At 40.9% G+C, this 22,129-nt stretch overlaps 1 protein-coding gene across 2 annotated transcripts in view; it reads left to right on the top strand.

Moving 5' to 3' along the window:
• MINDY2 (MINDY lysine 48 deubiquitinase 2) overlaps positions 1 to 22,129 on the top strand; it is an 83,474-nt gene that overhangs the window by 24,871 nt on the left and 36,474 nt on the right. For both annotated transcript variants that reach the window (XM_071066782.1, XM_071066781.1), the window contains exons 3-4: positions 7,814 to 7,878; positions 16,410 to 16,568. In XM_071066782.1, coding sequence (XP_070922883.1) covers positions 7,814 to 7,878; positions 16,410 to 16,568 — 224 coding nt within the window. The remainder of the gene's footprint in view (positions 1 to 7,813; positions 7,879 to 16,409; positions 16,569 to 22,129) is intronic.

The following is a 22,129-nucleotide window of genomic DNA, read 5'->3' as shown; positions in this document are numbered from 1 at the left end:
ATAAAAGGTGGTTTTTCTGGGTGTGTTTGTGTGTGGGTGTGTTTTAAGAATAAAGTATTTTCGTTGGAGAAGAGGCCAAGGAACAGAGAGGCAGGGTGTTGGAAGAGACATCCCCATGCTTATTGAAATTACCAAAAATTATGGGATTTGTGTTGGAGAAAGGAGCTAAGAATAAAGGGTATTGGCCTGGAGGTCAGTAGATAACTGCAACAAGGTGGGTAGATAATGGGTAGAATTATCTGAGTTTTAAAACTGAGGAATTTAGGGAGGAAGAGGGGAGAGAATAACCTCAAAGGTAACACCCCAAAATCATACCACAGCTCTCTAATCCATTCACTCTCCCATTTCTCTAGGCAATTATTTTATACCTTCCCTCTTACTTTCAACAACAAGTGGGTACCTATTCTACTTTGAGGCTCACTGGTAAAAGAAGTATGAGAGAGAACAGAACTATCACTTAAGAGAACTGCATTGTCATCAAGACAGAGCCAGATACTCAGATAGTAAGGTGAAGGGAACATTCAGAGAAGTTGAATATCTAGGGAATTTGCTAATGGCAGACTATGAGTTCCAGAGAACACTGAAATTTGAGATAAGAATTTAGAAGTCATCAGTATAAAAATGGTATTTAAATCTGTGGAAGTTGATAAGATAATAGAGAAAAGAAGAGGGTCCAGGATTCTCCCCTGAAGTTTCCCAGCGTGTAGAGATTAGGTGGAGCAGTGTTTCAACTTTCTTTTCATTATTGCCATTCTGAGGAGCCTTTATAGACACTTTTGTCCTAATGGCTCACTTCAGGACATTTTAATAATGTAAATATATTGTATGTGTTTTTTGGTTTTTGTTTTGTTTTTCTTGAGATGGAGTCTTGCTCTGTTGCCCAGGCTGGAGTGCAGTGGCCGGATCTCAGCTCATTGCAAGCTCCACCTCCCGGTTCATGCCATTCTCCTGCCTCAGCCTCCCGAGTAGCTGGGACTACAGGCATCTGCCAACAGGCCCAGCTAATTTTTTGTATTTTTAGTTGAGACGGGGTTTAACCGTGTTAGCCAGGATGGTCTCGATCTCCTGATCTCGTGATCCGCCCGCCTCGGCCTCCCAAAGTGCTGGCATTACAGGCTTGAGCCATTTTGTGTGGGTCTATTGTATGGGTTTTTTTTTGTACTGTGGCCCTTTGAAGGCTATAAGCCATTATACTATCTAAGATTTTTTTTTTTTTTTTTTTTTTTTTTTGCCACCCACCCTCCTGCACCAAGAACCAGTTTTTGCTCCTTTAGGTGCAACATCACCTCTGCTAAAATGAATGAAGTAGAGGACAGAGAAATAGTGAAGAAGTAGCTGGTAGTAAGATAGGAGAAAAGCCAGGAGAGAGTGCTATAATGAAGCCCAGAGAAGGTGAAGATTGTTAGAAGAAAGGAGAAAGGGTATTGAATACTGGAGAATACTCCCGTTATGACTTGGCAGTTTGAAGGTTATTGTGACCTTCATCAAACGGTGTCACTGCAGTGATGAGATGGAAATGGAGTGGTGAGTTGAAGAGTGTCTGGGAGGTAAGGAAGTGGAGCCTCAAGGGCAGAAAACTTTTGAGAAGTTTGGGTACAAATGGATATGGGAAGTGGGTAAGGAGTAGAAAAGGCTTAAAGGAGAACATGTGACTTGTATTGGGCTTTGAAGGATAGTTAGAATCTATGCTGTTGTAAAGAATAAAAAAGGTTGTTTGAGGGCTGGGTGGAAACTATCTTAAGCTCAAGCTAGAGGTGGAAATATGTAAGGCATATTGAAGGAACAGTGTATGAGTCTAATTTGACTATACTTGGTAAATCTGCATGTTGTATAGTTAAAGAAATAGAGATAAGTAGATTGTGGCAAGAGAGTCTTGTGAGCCAGGCAGGAAGTTTGAATTTACTGTAATAGGATGCTTAATCTATTTTAGTTTCCTAAATGGGATAATAAAAAGTTAAATGTAGTTTTATTTTGTTTTGTTTTTTGAAACTGGTTCTCTGTTGCCCAAGCTGGAGTGCAGTGGCATGATCTTGCTCACTGCAACCTCTGCCTCCCAGGTTCAAGCAATTCTCCTGCCTCAGCCTCGCAAGTAGCTGGGATTACGGGTGCCCGCCAGCATGCCTGGCTAATTTTTGTATTTTTAGTAGAGACGGGGTTTCCCGGTGTTGGCTGGGCTCGTCTTGAATTCCTGGCTTCAAGTGATCCACCTGCCTTGGCCTCCCAAAGTGCTAGGATTATAGGCATTAGCCACCGCACCTGGCCATTTATATATAACTATATATAATTTAAGTAATGAGTTACATGTATTTCTGACCCTGTTTCCTATCCAGCCCTTCCATATCCATCCACTCTCAACCCTCCTTTCCTTGTTCTCAGATGGAATTGTGTAAGGCAGATTGAGTCAAATTGGACTCATTTACTATTCTTTGTTAGGTCATTACCATATATCACCTAAACCTGCACTGAAGAATATAGTAGCCGGTAGGGACATGCGGCTATCGAGTACTTGAAATGTGGCCAGTGTGAATTGAGATGTTCTGTAAATGTAAAATATACACCGGATTTCAAAGACTTGGTTAAAAAAGAATATCAGTAATTTTAAAATATTGATTGTTGAAATTTTCATATACTAGGTTAAATAAAATATATTATTAAGATTAATTTTGGCCAGGTGTGATGGTTCATGCCTTTTATCCCAGCCCTTCAGGAGACTGAGGCAGGCAGATCACTTGAGCTCAGGAATTCAAGACCAGCCTGGGCAACATGGCAAAACCCTGTCTTTACAAAGAATTTAAAAATTAGCCATGTGTAATAAAACTCACCTGTAGTCCCTGCTACTCAGGAGGTTGAGGCAGGAGAATCACTTGAGCCTGGAAGTTCAAGGCTGCCATGAGCCATGTTTGTGCCACTATACTCCAGCCTGGGTGACAAAGTGAGACCCTATCTCAAAAACAAAAAACAAACAACGAAAAAAAACTAATTTTACCTATTTATTTTGACTTTTATTAATGTGGCTACTAGAAAATTTAAAATTACATTTGAGCTCAAATTTGTGGCTTGCATTATATTTCGACTGGACAGTGTTAAACTGTGCTGCCACTCCATAGCTCTTATCTTCATTCTGGCTCTACTTTCTGTGCTATCACAAGTTGATGCCGTTTACCTAACCTCTTCCCTGCTCATTATCACTAGCACTCTACTTGACTTTGTCTGCGTACCTTCTGAGACAAAATGAGCTCTTTTGCCATGAGTTCTGCAAATGAAGAAATACAGTTGTGGTGGCAGAGAACCGATGAGCAGAGCCATAAGTGCAGAAATACTAATAGTACAAAGGATGAGATTGGTGGAAAAATAAAGCCATCACAAAATTGTAATGCCTCTGTTTTACAGATGAGGAAACCGATGTTTAGAGGGGTTAATGTGCTGTCTCCCTCTGGGCACTTTCTATGATTTAAAGAATGCTGAAAGCTCATGTACTCAAAAATATATCCCTCTTACCCCTCTATCATCCCAAAGTATTTTTGGTGTTTGAAATTTCCTCTACTTGTGTTTTTCTTTCTTTTCTTTTGTTTTCTTTTTTTCCTGAGACTGAGTCTTGCTCTTTTGCCCAGGCTGGAGTACAATGGTGCGATCTTGGCTCACTGCAACCTCCGCCTCCCAGGCTCAAGCAGTTCTCCTGCCTCAGCCACCTAAGCAGCTGGGATTACAGGCGCCCCCCCCCCCACCACACCCAGCTAATTTTTGTATTTTTTTTTTTTTTTTTTTTTTAGTAGTGATGAGGTTTCACCATGTGGGCCAGGCTGGTCTTGAACTGCTGACCTTGTAATCCACCCACCTTGCCCTCTCAAAGTGCTGGGACTACAGGCGTAAGTCACACACCCAGCCCTTTTCTTGCCTTTTTTAATCCAGCAAAATTTTTTTCTTTTTTTTGAGATGGAATTTCACTCTTGTCACCCAGGCTAGAGTGCAATGGCCCAATCTTGGCTCACTGCAACCTCCGCCTCCCGGGTTCAAGCGATTATCTCACCTCAGCCTCCCAAGTAGCTGGGATTACAAGTGCCTGCCACCACACCCAGCTAATTTTTGTATTTTTAGTAGAGATGGGGTTTCATCATCTTGGCCAGGCTGGTTTGAAACTCCTGGCCTCAGGTGATCCGCCCGCCTTGGCCTCCCAAAGTGCTGGGATTATAGGCGTGAGCCACCGCGCCCAGCAATCCAGTAAATATTTACTGAGTATGTACTGTGAGCTAGTTATTTGGAGGTGTCAACATGTAGTTAATGTGGCTGCATAAGTGTACTTTAACCACGAAAATGTCAGCATGGTATTTTTCTTGGAAAGAGTAATAAAAGAAATAGTTAACACATCTTGGTGTGTTAAATTTATCTAACTCTTAGCTAGCAAAGCCCTGAGGAAGCAGAACATAGGATAGATAACTTTAATAAGGAAAAAGAAAAATTAGTGGGGAAATAGCTAGACCTGGTATAGCTAAAGAGGTTTGGGAATCACTGGTGAGAGGACTTAGCTATTAGTGACAGTGTAAAAGTAATATTTTAATGGGATATGGGGGAGAAGTGAACAAGAACGGTGTAGGCAAATAAATTCTGAAGGCTCTGCCTCACCAAAAGTAAACTTTACTCAGGGTCAATCGTGCCAGAACAAATTGTTTAATTTTCTAAGCTATTTAGATGTTCTCCTGTTGAGATTACTCCATTTCTCTGGAGAAAAAAGATGTTTTTTAGTTAAAAAGCAAACACTAGTAGAGGGATTGTAAGAGAAACTAATAATTGCTTTCCTAGTGCCTAGCTGAAGTACCCCAAGGAAATGGGAATTTTGATTGGCAAAGATTAGAAGAGTGGTGAATTTCAATCTGGAAATTTCTGTTACTAGAATATGAGAGCAGAGCCAGACATGGACATGGCTTTTTGGAGGGCTTTGGCATAGAGAAAGAAACACTATACCCAGGAAGTGTTAGGAAGAGTAATAAAGTAAGGTAGGGGAAGAGATGGAGGGAGAAGGCAGGAAATGAGCAGGAATATGAAACTCAACATAAACTGGAATGTATATTGTGACTTCAGCCATCTGATATTGTTAGTATGATGATAAGACTGGCATAGTATAAAGTAAGGAAAATAATAGAGATGGTGGCATTGTCTGACTTTGAAAAAATTATTTTATCTGTTGAATATAAATACGCTATAAAGACAGGTCAATGTTGAAGCATTTTAATTTCTCCCAGAGTTGCCTGTATTTCCTTTTTCCAAATGTTCACCTGGTATAAGCTAGTAAACTTATGCCAAACCGTCTCTTCCATTTTTTTGGCCTAAAGTAGCTGTCAAATTTTGGTTTCTTGTTTTCTGTTTATCTAAAATATCCCATTAGTAGCAAGGTTATATTAATTCTTTCCTTGATTCTGTTTCTGTATACTGATACTTCACAACCTGATTTACCTGCAGACTGTATCATTCTTTGTTCTCTAAATTAGCCTACATATCAGTGTGCTTTTCCTAAAGCATCAATTTCATCCTTCACTTCTCTACTTAATATAGTATAAAGATCCGTGTGATCTTTTACAGTCAGCCAAACTTATCAGCATATTATTTAGGATTTTCTAAAATCTGTTCAAGTTTACTCATTCAACCGTGTTTGCCACTACTTTACAATATAAATCTTTTGTATTAAATCTTCTTATAAGTTGTCCATGTGACATGATCTTTCTTATATGTGTTTTCTCCATTCATTCTTCCCCTCAAAAGATGCTTTTTCTCCCATTGCCTTTCCAAGTTTTGCTCATTTTTCTGCATCCAGTTTAGCTTTATTTATTTATTTATTTTTTTAAACGATTAGCCAGGTGTGGTGGTACATGCCTGTAGTCCCCGCTACTCAGGAAGCTGAGGTGGGAGGATCACCTGAGCCTAGGGAGGTTAAGATTGCAGCAAGTTGTGATCACGCCACTGCACTCCAGCCTGGGCAACAGAGTAAGACTCCGTCTCAAAAAAAAAAAAGTCTTCTAAAATGTGCAGTCTCAGTTACGTCACTAAGTCTAGATCTCACAAAAAATCAGTTAACTAGTTGTCTGGAAGGGTAGAGACAGATTAACCAGTTGACAAGATTTTTAAAAAATAAAATTTGTTTTTGTTTTTGAGACAGAGTCTGGCTCCATCACCCAGGCTGGAGTACAATGGCGCGATCTTGGCTCACTGCAACCTCCACTTCCTGGGTTCAAGCAATTCTCCTGCCTCAGCCTCCTGAGTAGTTGGGACTACAGGTGCACAACACCACGCCTGGCTAATTTTTGTATTTTTAGTAGAAACAGGGTTTCACCATAATTGGCCAGGCTGGTCTTGAACTCCTAACCTCAAGTGATCCACCCTCCTTGGCCTCCCAAAGCACTGGGATTATAGGCATGAGCCACCATGCCCAGCCCAGTTTAGCTTTTACAGTTCAATAAGAAAAGATAAGCCAGGCACAGTGGCTCATGCCTGTGATCCCAACACTTTGGGATGCTGCAACATGGCGAAACCCCATCTCTTAAAAAAAAAAAAGAAAAAAAAAATTATATAGGTAGATAATTCAAAGGAAAAAAGTATGTACATACAGTTAATACATAATTTGAAAGATAATACATAGATTTAAAAGTATAAAATTGTGATCCATATTTTTAGAAGGTTCTACATATATTAAAAAGTTGCCACGTATACCAAAAGGTTATACATATATATATATATATATATATATATATATATATATTTTTTTTTTTTTTTTTTTTTTTTTTTTTTGAGACGGAGTCTCACGCTGTCGCCCAGGCTGGAGTGCAGTGGCGCGATCTCAGCTCACTGCAAGCTCCGCCTCCCGGGTTCCCACCATTCTCCTGCCTCAGCCTCCTGAGTAGCTGGGACTACAGGCGCCCGCCACCGCGCCCGGCTAATTTTTTGTATTTTTAGTAGAGACGGGGTTTCACTGTGGTCTCGATCTCCTGACCTTGTGATCCGCCCGCCTCGGCCTCCCAAAGTGCTGGGATTACAGGCTTGAGCCACCGCGCCCGGCCAAGGTTATACATATATTTAAAAGGTGATACCAAATAAAAACTCATATATAAAAATACCATCTTTTTAAATGCAAAAAAAAAAAAAATTTTTTTTTGGGACAGAGTCTCACTCGGTTGCCCAGGCTGGAGCACAGTGGCGCGATCTCAGCTCACTGCAACCTCCGCCTCCCAGGTTCAAGCGATTCTCCTGCCTCAGCCTCCCAAGTAGCTGGGATTACAGGTGCCCGCCACCACGCCCGGCTAATTTTTGTATTTTTAGTAGAGTTGGGGTTTCACCATGTTGGCCAGGCTGAACTCCTGACCTCAGGTGATCCACCCACCTCAGCCTCCCAAAGTGCTGGGATTACAGGCATGAGCCACCCAAACCGGCCAGATGCTAAATTTTTTTTTTTTACTTCTCAGGGTTGCAAACATTTAGAAGACTGATAATACCCATTGTTGGTGAGGTAATCAGAAATAGTTATATTGTTGACAGCAATGAAATTTGGTACAACCTTTCGGACCTTTATACATAGTAACGTGGAATGCTGCTGAAATATATTATAAAATGGAAGTAAAAAGTTCAAAAGCACTATAGTATATACACTGAAAAAATATTTGAGGTGATAGGAAAAGTTAACATTGATTCTCTCTGGGTAGGATTGGTGAGTCAACTTTATATGTTAGCTATAACTACAGTGTTTTAACATTTATAATTAAGATCTATTACTTTTGTAATCAGAAAAAAAAGTTTTTAAAAGGCAATTTTACAATTCTTTTTTTTACAGGAGATTACATGCTTGATGCAAAGCCAAAAGAAATTTCAGAAATTCAACGTTTAAATTATGAACAGGTAATAAACACAATTTTTGTTAAAGTATATAAAGTATATAATTTGAAAGTTTAAATATATACATTGGTCTCTATTAGTAGCTGGCAGCATTTTTCTATAAAGGATTAGATAGTAAACACTTTAGACTTTGCAGGCCACATGTGGTCAATCTCTATTACATATTCTTTGTTTTCTTTTTTTATACCTCTTTAAAAATATAAAATCCATTTTTAGCTCACAGCCAGATTTTTTCCTTTTTTTCTCTTTTTTTTTTTCCTTTTTCTTCTCATTTTTTTCCTCAATATTTTTCCTTTTTTTTTCTCATTCCATGACGGATCAAACCTAGTGTTTTTCTTGAAAAACTGACTTCCAGGTGAATTTGTCATTGATGTATCTTTCCTAGTTTTATTTATATTTTGTAATTAAGTTATGTTCAGGAGAGAGTTGAACAAATGATGTATATGGAATGTCATTAGGGCAAGTTTTGCTATTTGATAGTTTCAGTATCCACATTCCTTGACATGTTCTTTAGAGATCCTGTTCTGCATTGTAGGAGGTATCACTAGGCTCAAAATTATTGGTGCTGGAAAAAAGCCAGCGGAGTTTTATTTTCGTCAGTATTCTTCCTTTACTTGGCAAAGGCAAGAAGGAATTGGCTTCTTAGAGTGGAAGGAAGTATCAGCCAGGGAAGAAAGAGACATCGTTGGAACCTTCACGTTTACTTTCAAAGCAACCATTTTAACATACTTTCACCAGTATCAAATTTGCAAAAAGAAAGCATAACTCATTTCAGTCTTGAAAAATTTCTTGAATTTAATGTTCAGATAATCTAGTCCTATAGAATTTGAAAAATCAACAAGTTGGCTGGGCGTGGTGGCTCACGCCTGTAATCCCAGCACTTTGGGAGGCCCAGGCGGGCAATTCACAAGGTCAGAAGATGGAGACCATCCTTGCCAACACGGTGAAACCCCATCTCTACTAAAAATACAAAAAAAATTAGCTGGGCAGGGTGGTGCGCGCCTGTAGTCCCAGCTACTCGTGAGGCTGAGGCCGCAGAATCACTTGAACTCAGAAGGAGGAGGTTGCAGCAAGCTGGAATCCCGCCACTATACTCCAGCCTGGTGACAGAGCGAGACTCTGTCTCATTAAAAAAAAAAAAAAAAAAAAAGAAGAAGAATCAACAACTTACGTTGCATCATATCATAAGATACGAAATCTAGGCCAGATGCTGTGGCTCTGTAATCCCAACACTTTGGGAGGCCAAGGTGGGTGGGTCACTCTCAAGTGTTTGAGACCAGCTGTCCAACATGGCAAAACCCCATCTCTACTAAAAATACAAAAATTGGCTGGGTGTAACGGCGCGTACCTGTAGTCCCGGCTACTCAGGAGGTTGAGGCATGAGAAATGCTTGAACCAGGGAGGCAGAGATTGCAGTGAGCCGAGATTGCATCACTGCACTCCATCCTGGGCAGCAGAGGGAGATTCTGCCTCAAAAAATAATAATAAGAGGCCGGGGGCGGTGGCTCACGCCTATAATCCCAGCACTTTGGTAGGCCAAGGCAGGCGGATCTCAAGGTCAGGAGATCGAGACCATCCTGGCTAACATGGTGAAACCCCATCTCCACTAAAAAAAAATACAAAAAATTAGCCGGGCATGGTGGCGGGTGCCTGTAGTCCTAGCTACTCGGGAGGCTGAGGCAGGAGAATGGCGTGAACCCGGGAGGCAGAGCTTGCAGTGAGCCGAGATAACACCACTGCACTCCAGCCTGGGCAACAGAGCGAGACTCCTTTTCAAAAAAAAAAAAAAAAAAGGAGAAGGAGAAGAAAGGAAATCTACAGCTAAAGCCAAATTTGTATTCTAAGTCATTTAAATTTTTTTTTTTTTTTTTTTTTTTTTTTTTTGAGACTGAGTCTCGCTCTGTCGCCCAGGCTGGAGTGCTGTGGCCGGATCTCAGCTCACTGCAAGCTCCGCCTCCCGGGTTCACGCCATTCTCCTGCCTCAGCCTCCCGAGTAGCTGGGACCACAGGCGCCCGCCACCTCGCCCGGCTAGTTTTTTTTGTATTTTTTTTTTAGTAGAGACGAGGTTTCACCGTGTTAGCCAGGATGGTCTCGATCTCCTGACCTTGTGATCCGCCCGTCTCGGCCTCCCAAAGTGCTGGGATTACAGGCTTGAGCCACCGCGCCTGGCCTTTTTTTTTTTTTTTTTTTTTTTTTTGAGACGGAGTCTCGCTCTGTCGCCGGGGCTGGAGCGCAGTGGCCGGATCTCAGCTCACTGCAAGCTCCGCCTCCCGGGTTTACGCCATTCTCCTGCCTCAGCCTCCTGTGTAGCTGGGACTACAGGTGCCCGCCACCTCGCCCGGCTAGTTTTTTGTATTTTTTTAGTAGAGACGGGGTTTCACCGTGTTCGCCAGGATGGTCTCGATCTCCTGACCTTGTGATCCGCCCGTCTCGGCCTCCCAAAGTGCTGGGATTACAGGCTTGAGCCACCGCGCCCGGCCAAGTCATTTAAATTTTATCAGGGGAATTTGTACCTTAAAACAGTGATATTTAAACATTTTTAGCAATAGAAACCTCTTTTCAAATGAAATCTTATCCACCTTCCAGTATATAAAACCAGTACATGATAAGTATAAAGTGGTTCAATTTATATCATGTATTTATGAAATTTATATCATTTCTTACTGAAATCATGAAGCTATTTTGATTAAAAAGTTAAAATTAGGGACTGTGAATGATAGTTGCAGTCTGATATCAACCTCCAAATTCATCTTACTTTCGTTGCCTAATCCTGAGAAAATCTTGATTGAAATGAGAAAATCTTAATTTTCGTGTTTGCAGGCACCAGGCATGGTGGCTCATGCCTGTAATCCCAGCACTTTGGGAGGCCAAGGCAGGTGGATCGCTTGAGCCCAAGAGTGAGACCAGCCTGGGCAACATGGCAAAACCCTATCTCTACAAAAAATACAAAACACTGGCTGGGCATTGTGGCACACGCCCATAGTCCCAGCTACTTGGGAGGCTGAGGTCAGAGGATCCCTTCCAGGAGGCAGAGGTTGCTGTGAGCCAAGATCACACCACTACATTCCAGCCTGGACAACCGAGTGAGACCCTGTTACAAAAAAAAAAAAAAAAGGAAAGCAAAGAAAACTGTTTGCAGCCAGTCACAGTGGTTCGCAGCTGTAATTCCAGGTACTCAGGAGACTAAGGGAGGAGGATTACTAGAGCCTAAGAGTTCAAGAGCAATCTGGGTGTGATATAGGAAGACTGTATATCAAAAAATTAAGAAAGAAAGAAAAATAAAAATGCTTGCAAATGTTATCAGCATTTGGTTTAAGTCCATCTTGCAGTCTTAGAATACATTCCCATTACACTGATCAGGATTCTTAAAGAGAGATTGGAAATATTGGCTCAAAGTTGAAACAAAGGATATCTAACAACTGCTTGCATTTCTCATAAACATATCAGGCAAAAAGTACCCTGCTTTTAAAATAAACACTGAAACTCTAAGGTGCTATAATTACATTACCGTTAGTTTTGAAAATAGTGTATGTCAAGCTTATATGGCTGGGCTCAGTCTGAGCTAATGTGTAATGTTCCACAAGTGTGATGTAATAGTGTTCTTTTTTGTGTAATTTTACTTGAGCAGACCTCTTCAAATCTAATTTTAGAAAGACCAACACAGAGCTGCAATATTCCCAATTAAAACTCTTTACCAGAAGTTGTAATGTAAGCAAAGAGCCTATTTTTTCCAGTTTTGTCTAATAATATACTGACAGTACAAGAAAACATGATGTGTCTGTGTTCATAACAAATTTTTAATGAGTGCAAATATATTCTTAAAATATATTTTGTATTTAAATTTAGGCCGGGCGCAGTGGCTCATGCCTGTAATCCCAGCACTTTGGGAGGCTGAGGCGGGTGGATCACCTGAGGTCGGGAATTCGAGACCAGCCTGACCAACATGGAGAAACCCCGTCTCTACTAAAAATACAAAATTAGCTGGATCTGGTGGCACATGCCTATAATCCCAGCTACTAGGGAGGCTAAGGCAGGAGAATTGCTTGAACCTAGGAGGCGGAGGTTGTGGTGAGCCGAGATCGTGCCATTGCAATCCAGCCTGGACAACAAGAGTGAAACTCTGCCTCAAAAAAAATAAAAAAATAAAAATAAATAAATAAATTTAAAATATTTGACCATGTTAAAATTTCCTTTGAAAAGAGTTCTAAGAAACAGTTTAACCACTGCCTTAAAGTTTCCAGTAGTACTCCCTTCTTGTAAGGCAAGCAACCATAGCTCACATTTGTATTTTATAATATTAAGTATAATTTGGAATTAGGAACAAAGTGGTAAAATACTTACCCAAGAGTTTAAAACCCTTTTAAAATAAGTTTGTTTAATTTATCAGTTGTTGTTTTTTATTAAGACAGAGTCTCGGCCGGGCACAGTGGCACACGCCTGTAATCCCAGCACTTTGGGAGGCTGAGGCGGGGGGATCACAGGTCTGGAGATCGAGACCATCCTGGCTAACAGGTGAAACTTCATCTTTACTAAAAATACAAAAAGTTAGCTGGGCGTGGTGGCATGCGCCTGTGGTCCCAGCTACTTGAGAAGCTGAGACAGAAGAAACCCTTGAACCCAGGAGGTGTAGGTTGCAGTGAGCCAAGATCACGCCACTGCACTCCAGCCTGGGCAACAGAGCAAGACTCCATCTCAAAAAAACAAAGACAGTCTCCCTCTGTTGTACAGGCTGGAGTGCAGTGGCACGATCTCAGCTCAGTACAACTTCTGCCTTTAAGGTTCAAGGGATTCTCATGCCTCAGCCTCCCAATTAGCTGGGATTACAGACGTGCCACCACTCCTGGCTAATTTTTTTGTTTTTAGTATAGATGGCATTTCACCATGTTGGCCTGACTGGTCTCAAACTCCTGGCCTCAAGTGATCTGCCTGCCTGGGATTGTAGGAGTGAGCCACCGTGCCAGCCTTTTTTTTTTTTTTGAGGCGGGGTCTGTCACTCTGTCACATGGTCTGGATTGCTGTGGTGCTGTCGTGGCTCACTGCAGCCTCAAACTCCTGGGCTCAAGTGATCTGCTCACCTCAGCCTCCCAAAGTGCTGGGATTACAGGCATGAGCCACTGTGACTGGCCTCTTTCATCAGTTTTAGTAATCTTTATGAAGATATCAAATGGTGTTAACTCAGTTGTTTTAATACTAAATAAGGTGGAATAATTGTAGCAAATATACGAAGGAATAAGCCTGAACCCAGAGCAATTAGAAATCATATTGCCCCTGAAGGAATTTGGGTGGTTGACAACCAAGAATTTACAAAAATAGAGGAAAATCTGGTGATTGTAAAACTATAATTCTTAGATTGCTATTGTTAGTATTTTTTCAGATTCATCATTGCTGTAGATTTAAGAAAAGTTCGAAAACACTGAAGGCAAAAAATGTAAGCTGATTGTTTTTAAGGGTTCAATTTTTGGGAAGGTAGAGAAAATACATTGTTTGGGGGAAACATACATAGTAGGAAGAGATGAAACTGACAAAGGTAAAAGACTGCAGTATAACAATGTTATCCTATTATAAATGTATCATTCATGAATTTAAAACATTTGAATGATTCCTGTTTACAGTCTGTACAGTCTGTTAGAATGGAATTTTATGAATTATTTCATAAAACAGAACTTTGTTTTTGTAACCTAAATTTGTCTTTTTCAAATTTGAAAGAGAATCCTAGTTTTAATATAAGAAGATTTCCTTCATTTTCACCCTTTTTATTATCAAACCCCTCTATAGACTGTAGTCTACTGTTCATATTCTGTGTCTTTAGTATCTTGTACAGTGTCTGATTAGCAGTAAGGATTCAGTAAAAGTGTTAAATTTTATGTATCGGTTTTTCTTTATTCTTTCAAGTGTACTTTCTATACATATGTCCATATTTAATGTGTTAACATGCTTAGAAAAGCATTTAAAAATAGTCTTTATTCCAGATGTATATGACTACATTTATTGAGAAAACTGATGTGGACAGAATGACTCCTTAATTTGACAAACAAGTCTTTGTGATCCAGCCTCTGCCTGTCTCTTAGACTTCATCTCCTACAATTTTTCATTTTTATTTTGTCCCAGCCACACTGGGCCCCATGCTATTCCACGGACACAGTAATAAACTTGTTTTTGCACTGATGTCTACTTTGTCTGGAATGCTCTTTGTCCAGAGCTTCCTAAGAGTCAGTGCTCACTGTGGTCTCTATTCTAGTGTCATTTTCAAAGAGGCCTGTCTCCCTCACCTCCCTCTCCTTCTTTCCTCTCCCATTTACATTCCCCACTCCCCTCCCTCCCTCCCTTCCTCTCTCTCTCCCTCACTCCCTCCCTCCCTTCCTTCCATCCTTCCTTCCTTTTCAGTGCATTCACTGTAAAATTGAGTATGGAAAGTACTGAGAATTTCTATACTGTTCCTCCTAACCCCACACACACAGCTTCCCCCACTATCAACATCCTGCACCAGAGTGGTTCATTTATTATTGATAAACCTGCAGTGACACATTATTATCACCAAGAGTCTATAATTTACTCTTTCTTGGTTTTGTATATTCTATGGATTTTGAAAAATGTATAATGATGCGTATCAATCATTACAGTATCATACAGAATAGTCTCACTGTCCTAAAAATTCTCTGTACTCTGCCTATTCACTCCTCCCTTCACTTAATCCTTGGCAACCACCGATCTTTTTTACTGTCTCTATAGTCTTGCCCTTTCCAGAATGTCATTTGGAATTACACAGTATGTAGCCTTTTCAGATTAGCTTGTTTTTTTACTAATATGCATTTAAGTTTTCTCTGTGTCTTTTCATGGCTTGATAGCTCATTTCTGTGTTTTTTAATTGTGTTAGAAACCACACAATATAAAATATATCCTTTTTTTTTTTTTTTTTTTTTTTGAGGCGGAGTCTTGCTCTGTCGCCCAGGCTGGAGGTGCAGTGGCGCAATCTTGGCTCACTGCAAGCTCCGCCTGCCGGGTTCACATCATTCTCCTGCCTCAACCTCCTAAGTAGCTGGGACTACAGTTGCCTCCTACCATGCCCAGCTAATTTTTTGTATTTTTAGTAGAGACGAGGTTTCACCGTGTTAGCCAGGATGGTCTTGATCTCCTGACCTCGTGATCCACCCACCTCAGCCTCCCAAAGTGCTGGGATTACAGGTGTGAGCCACCACACTCGGCCACTTTTTCATCTTTAAAACTGAAACTTGCCAGGCATGGTGGCTTGTGTCTGTAATCCCAGTACTTTGAGAGGATGAGGTGGAAAATCACTTGAGCTAAGAAATTCAAGACCAGCCTGGGTAACATAGTAAGAGCCCATCTCTACAAAATATCAAAAACATTAGCTGGGCATGGTAGCGTGTACCTGTAGCCCCAGCTACATGGGAGGCTGAGGTGGGAGGATCACCTGAGCCCAGGAGTTTGAGGCTGTGGTGAGCCATGATCACACCACTGCACTCTAGCCTGAGCAGCAAAGTGAGACCCTATATCCATCAAACAACTCCCCTTTCCCACTTGCTCCAATCCCCTGGAAACAACCATTCTACTTTCTGTTTTTATGGTTTTGATGACTCTAAATATCTCATATAAGTAGAATCATACAGTATTTTTACTTTTGTGACTGGCTTATTTCACTCAACAAGATGTCCTCAAGGTTCATCCAGGTTGTAGCATATGACAGGATTTCCTTCTTTTTTTAAGGCTGAATAATATTCCATTGTATGTATATACCTCATTTTCTGTATTCATTTGTCAGTTGTAACTAAGAATAGATAAAGAATTACGAATAATGTTGCAATGAGCATGGGTGTACAAGTATCTCTTCAAGATCCTACTTTCAATTATTTTAGATTCAACAGTAGAAGAGGCCTTCCTCTTTGACTTTAAAAACATTTGACTTTAGACTTTCTGGTCTAACATAGGTCCTTCATTTCTCCTACTTTCTACAACCTCTTCTTGCTCAGTTTTTCTTACTAATACTTGACATTCTTTTATATATATACATGTTTATCTCTCTCAATAGAATATTAGTTGCATAAGAGCATGAACTTTGTCTTGTTTTGTTTTGTTTTGTTTTTTTGAGACTGAGTCTCACTCAGTTGCCCAGGCTGGAATGCAGTGGCACAATCTCAGCTCACTGCAACCTCCACCTCCTGGGTTCAAGTGATCCTCCCACCTCAGCCTCCCAAGTAGCTGGGACTACAGGCACATGCCACCACGCCCAGCTAATTTTTGTATTTTTAGTGACAGGGTTTCACCCTGTGGGCCAGGCTGGTCTCAAACTCCTGACCTCAAGTGATCCGCCCACCTCAGTGTCTGTTTTATTCATTGTTATATCTTTCAAACTCCAATTAGTGCCTGACACATAGTAGATACTCAATAATAAAAATATGTTGAATTGAATTTATTGGATAAAATGGAAAATTAAAAGTAAATGTACTTGTACTTGAATATCTTTTTTGTTCGTGTTTTGATGTTTCTGAATTAGAACTTTCCCCTTTTCTATTTTCAGAATATGAGTGATGCCATGGCAATTCTGCACAAACTACAGACAGGCCTGGATGTAAATGTAAGATTCACTGGTGTTCGAGTGTTTGAATATACACCAGAATGCATAGTATTTGATCTTCTTGATATTCCTTTGTACCATGGGTGGTTAGTAGACCCTCAGGTAAGTCAAAGAATTTAAATTATATAAACACAAATGCAGGAAAAATGTATTAATTTGGAAAATTAATCTCAATTTATATTTTTTGTTACTTACTTTTTTTGCACTTTTGCCTGGAATTAGCCAATCTATGAGGTTAAGAGCGCAGTCCTCCAGACTACTAAGTCTGCCCAAGACCTCTGACCCCAACTGCAAGGAGCTAGGGCCCAACTACAAGGTTAGAGGGAAGAGCTCATAGAAGACCACCCTTACTTCTCACACCAATCACAAGTTCAGAGGTTTCCCAAAACTACCCTCAGGTTCAGTAATTCACCAGAGTGACTGACAGGACTCCCTGAAACCTATTATACTCACCATTACAGTTTATTACAGGGCAAAGGTACAGGTTAAAATTAGCCAAGGAAAGAGAGAGATATGGCAGAATCTCGGAGGGTTCCAACCGTGAAGCTTCCCCTTGGATCCTCAGGACATCATACCCTCCTGGAATTGATGTATGACAATATGCATGGAGTGCTGCCAATCCTGGAAGTTCACCCAACCTTCAGTGTTCAGATTTTTAATTGAGATTTCATTATGTAGGTATGATTTAATTTATTGCCCATGTAATTGAACCCAGACTCCTACCCTTTCCTCCCTGGAAGCTGAGCTGACACCATGTGGTTCAAGGGATCCATCATTAGTATAAACTGCAGGTGTGGCCCAAGGAGCCCACGATAAATAACACAGTCACTCCTATTGGTACGGAATTGCCAAGATTTAGAAGTTATTTCATAGGAGCCGGGACAAAGGTCAAACCTCTCTTTGGGCAAGACCATATTCTTTATTGCATAGCTTTGAAAAGAGATTTTGTATTACCCAAACATTTATTTTAAAAAGGCACTGCCATCTTTCCATTCTAGCAATCCAGATTTTGCCTCTTGTCAAGGGTATCAGGGTCCTGGCAGGAAGTAGATGACACACTTAAGGATAACTGTCAGAAGTTTAATGAAGAGACTATTTACAAAGGTGTGGACAAAGTTAAGGGGAACAAGCAAAGGTTGGTGAAGCATCTTAGACCTAGCAACAGCAGAAAACGATTGCCACTCCTAACTCTGAAGAGACAAGGAGAGGGAATACTTAGCAGAACACAGCAAGATTGATTAGTAAAGCACAGAGCTCCTGACCAGGAGATGTGACCTGCAGGAGCAGAATACTACCACCAAGCTATGGCCCGGCAGGGAAAGAGCATAGGTAAAACATTCTCTGACTGCCACTTTCTGATTTCCTCCAGTAGCTCCCAGTGGCCAAATTCAGCTGATAACTAGAAAGTAAGAATTCCAGTTGCTGCAGTCCATAGAGGTTAGTCTCCCGAATAGAGAAGAAATGGAGAGTCAATTGGAAGGATGAAAGGAAAAAATAATTCTACTATCACATACTAAATTTTTATATAGGTTAGAGTCTTCTCTTTTCCACTGATCTGTTATGTCTATTCCTATACTGTTGTAATATTATTTTCACTTACTTACATTTTTTAACATAAGTAAGATTCAAATTTCAAAATAATATTGGTTAATTGTGAACTTTAAAAGAAAAAGACAAAGGACTCCTACCAGCCAATGCCTTTCAAATTTATTTTGTTTTATGGTATGAGGTGAGAATTTACCTTTTTTATAAATTAAACTTTTTATTTTGAAGTAATTGTAGATTCACATGCCAGTGTAAGAAATAATAAAGAATGGGCTGGGCGCAGTGGCTCACGCCTGTAATCCCAGTACTTTGGGAGGCCGAGGCGGGTGGATCATGAGGTCAGGAGTTCAAGACCAGTCTGGCCGAGATGGTGAAACCCCGTGTCTACTAAAAAATACAAAAATTAGCCGGGTGTGGTGGCGGGCACCTGTAATCCTAGCTACTCAGGAGGCTGAGGCAGGAGAATCACTTGAACCCAGGAGGCGAAGTTTGCAGTGAGGCAAGATGGTGCCACTGCACTCTAGCCTGGGCAACAGAGCAAGACTCCATCTCAAAAGAAAAAAAAAAAGAAATAATAAAGAACGATCCCTCATACCTTTTACCCAGTTTTCCCCAATGGGAAAATTTAGTAATTTTGCAAAATTTAGTAAAATATCAAAACTAGGAAATTGACATTAATAAAGTCAAAATACATGGCTGGACACAGTGGCTCATGCCTATAATCTTAGAACTTTGGGAGGCCAAGGCAAGAGGATCACTTGAGCCCAGGAGTTCAAGACTAGCCTGGGTAACATGGCAAAACCTTATGTCTACAAAAATACAAAAATTAGCCAGGCATGATGGAACATGCCTGTAGTCCCAGCTATTCAGGAAGCTGAGGTGGGAGGATCACTTGTGCCTAGGAAGTTGAAGCTACAGTGAGCTGTGATCACACCACTGCGTTCCAGCCTGAGAGAAAGAGCGAGACCCTGTCTCAAAATAAATAAATAAGTAAACAAATAAAGTCAAGATACGGAACATTTCTATTAACACAAGAATCCCTCCTGATGCCCTTTTATATCCACACCCACTTCTCTCACACCCTTACCCTCTTCTTAACCCCTGACAACCACTAATCTTTCTCCATTTCTATAATTTTGTTATTTCTGGAATATTATATAAGCAAAATAATACAGTGTGTAATCTTTTTGGATTGGCATTTCAGATTCATCATAAGTCTCCAAAGCATCATCCAGATTGTTGCATCTATCAATAATTTGTTCCTTTTTATTACTGAGTACTATTCTATGGTGTGGACATACTGTGCTTTTACTTGTTAAAGAGCATCTGGGCGTTTTCCAGTCCCTGGGCATCATGATAAAACTGCTGTAGGCTGGGCCTGGTGGCTCACGCGGTAATCCCAGCACTTTGGAAGGCTGAGGCGGGTGAATCACTTGAGGCCAGGAGTTCGAGACCAGCCTGTCCAACATGGCGAAACCCTGTCTCTACTAAAAATACAAAAATTAGCTGGGTGTTGTCATGGCGGGTGCCTGTAATCCCAGCTACTCGGAGGCTGAGGCAGAGAGAATTGCTTGAACCCAGGAGGCAGAGGTTGCAGTGAGCTGAGAATGCACCACTGCACTCCAGCTTGGGCGACAGAGTGAGACCTTGTCTCAAAAAACAAAAATAAAAAAATAAAAATTTGACAATATTAAATGTTGGCAAAGATGTGCAGCATGGAGAAGTCTCATTCCTTGTGGTGAGAATGGAAATTGACCATTTACTTTGGAAGCCAGTTTAGTTTATCCATTAAAGTTGATGCTAAGCGTTCCTTAAGACCCAGCAATTTGGCAAGGCATACACTCCTGATGAGTGGAACAGGATAAATGTCCTAGAGTTTTTCACAGCAGTATTATTTGCCATAATCCCAAACTGAAAACAAGTTGAATAACCATCAAAAGACAAATGAATAACCACATTATGGTATATTCTATGGAATACTATACTACAATGAAAACAAACATGTGCATACCACTATATACAACAACCTTACACTATGTATTTGTTGATTTGGTTTATTACTCTAGAATATAAGCTTTATGAAAGCATAAACTATTTTGCTCACTGTTGTGTGTATAGATTCTCTAATGGCACCTTGTATGTAGTAGTATGTAATAGACATCCAAATAAATTGGATGAATGGAGTTCTGGGGTGGGGAAGACAAGATCTTACTCTGACACCCAGGCTAGAGTATAGTGGCATGATCATAGCTCACTGCAACCTGGGACTACTGGGCTAAAGCAGTCCTGTCTCAGCCTCCTGAGTAGCTGGGACTACAGGCACACACTCCCATGCCTGGCTAGATTTTTTATTTTTTGTGAAGACAAAGTCTTGCTATGTTGCCCAGGGTGGTCTCAAATTCCTGGGCTGAAGCAGTCCTCCCCCACTAGCCTCCTAAAGTTGGGATTATAGACGTGAGCCACCACACCTGGCCTTGAGTGAAACACTAATGTACAGATTCTGGATTCTGCCTATGAATATTTGAAATCTTTTTTATTGCTACTCTAGAGAAATATATTTGATTCTTGTATATTGGTTTTTTTTTTTTTTTTTTTTGAGATGGCATTTTGTTCTTGTTGCCCAGGCTAGAGTGCAGTGGCGTGATCTTGGCTCACTGCAACCTCCACCTCCCGATTTCAAGTGATTCTCCTGTCTCAGCCTCCCAAGTAGCTGGGATTACCGGTGCCCACCACCACGCCTGGCTAATTTTTTGTATTTTTAGTAGAGATGAGGGTTCATCTTGTTGGCCAGGCTGGTCTGGAACTCGCGACCTCAGGTGATCTGCCCGCCTCAGCTTCCCAAAGTGCTGGGATTATAGGCATAAGCCACCATGCCCAGCCTGTTGATCTTGTGTTTATTATTGTAGTTGGGTTTTGGGGGGTTTTGTTTTGTTTTACAGACAGTGTCTTGCCCCATTCCCCAGGCTGATTGATGTGTAGTAGCATGATCATAGCTCATTGCAGCCTTGAACTCTTGGACTCAAGCAATCCTCTCGCCTCAGTCTCTTGAATAGCTGGGACTATCGACGTGCACCACCATGTCCAGCTAATTTTTAAAAAAATGTTTTGTTAGAGGCCTTGCATGGTGGCTAACGCCTATAATCCCAACATTTTGAAAGACCAAGGTGGGAGAATTGCTTGAGCCCAGGAGTTTGAGGCCAGCCCGGACAACATAATGAGACTGTCTCTACCAAAAATTTCAAAATTAGCTGAGTGTGGTGGCGTGTGCCTATAGTCCCAGCTATGCAGGAGGCTGAGGTGGAAGGATTGCTTGAGCCTGGGAGGTTGAGGCTGCAGTGGGCTCTGATCACACCACTGCATTCCAGCGAGAGTGACACAGTGAGACCCAGATCACACCACTGCACTCCATTGTGGGTGACACAGCATGGGAGACAGAGTAAGAAAAAAATCTCAAAAAAATATTTTATTTTATTTTTAGAGACAGGAGTTTTGCTGTGTTGCCCAGACTGGTCTTGAACTCCTGGCCTTAATATATCCTCCTGCCTCAGCTTCCTAAAGTGTTTGCATTATGGTGTGAGCCACCACAGCCAACTTATTGTAGCTGTATTTTTGTGGATTTCTTAGAATTGAAAATTCAGATTCTTAAAAAGACTTACTGAAATTGAGTCACTAATGAAAAGCACTATAAAGTAAAGGTGTTGAGGAAAATAACATCTGAAGAGATTGTGCCCTCAAATTGTTTCTTAAGGGTCTAACTTCTCATTTTACATAAATCAAAGCTGGAACTCATAGATGTTTTTTGTGCGATCTACATAGAATCTTATCCCAAGGATCCTCTCGCAAAGAAAAGGATTTGTTTGGCTCTGCATCAAAAGATTGACCATTGAATACATTTTTGTGTTTTAAGTTAATATGAAATGTTTAAGATATGGACCAGGCACATTGGCTCACACCTGTAATCCCAGCACTTTGGGAGACTGAGACAGGCAGAGTACTTGAGGTCAGGAGTTCAAGACCATCCTGGCCAACATTGTGAAACCCCGACTCTACTAAAAAATACAAAAATTAGCTGGGCGTGGTGCCAGGCGCCTGTACTCCCAGCTACTAGGAAGGCTGAG

This window comes from Macaca nemestrina, chromosome 7 (genome assembly GCF_043159975.1).
Source record: "Macaca nemestrina isolate mMacNem1 chromosome 7, mMacNem.hap1, whole genome shotgun sequence".
NCBI lineage: Eukaryota > Metazoa > Chordata > Mammalia > Primates > Cercopithecidae > Macaca > Macaca nemestrina.
This window is presented reverse-complemented; position numbering and strand designations above follow the sequence as displayed.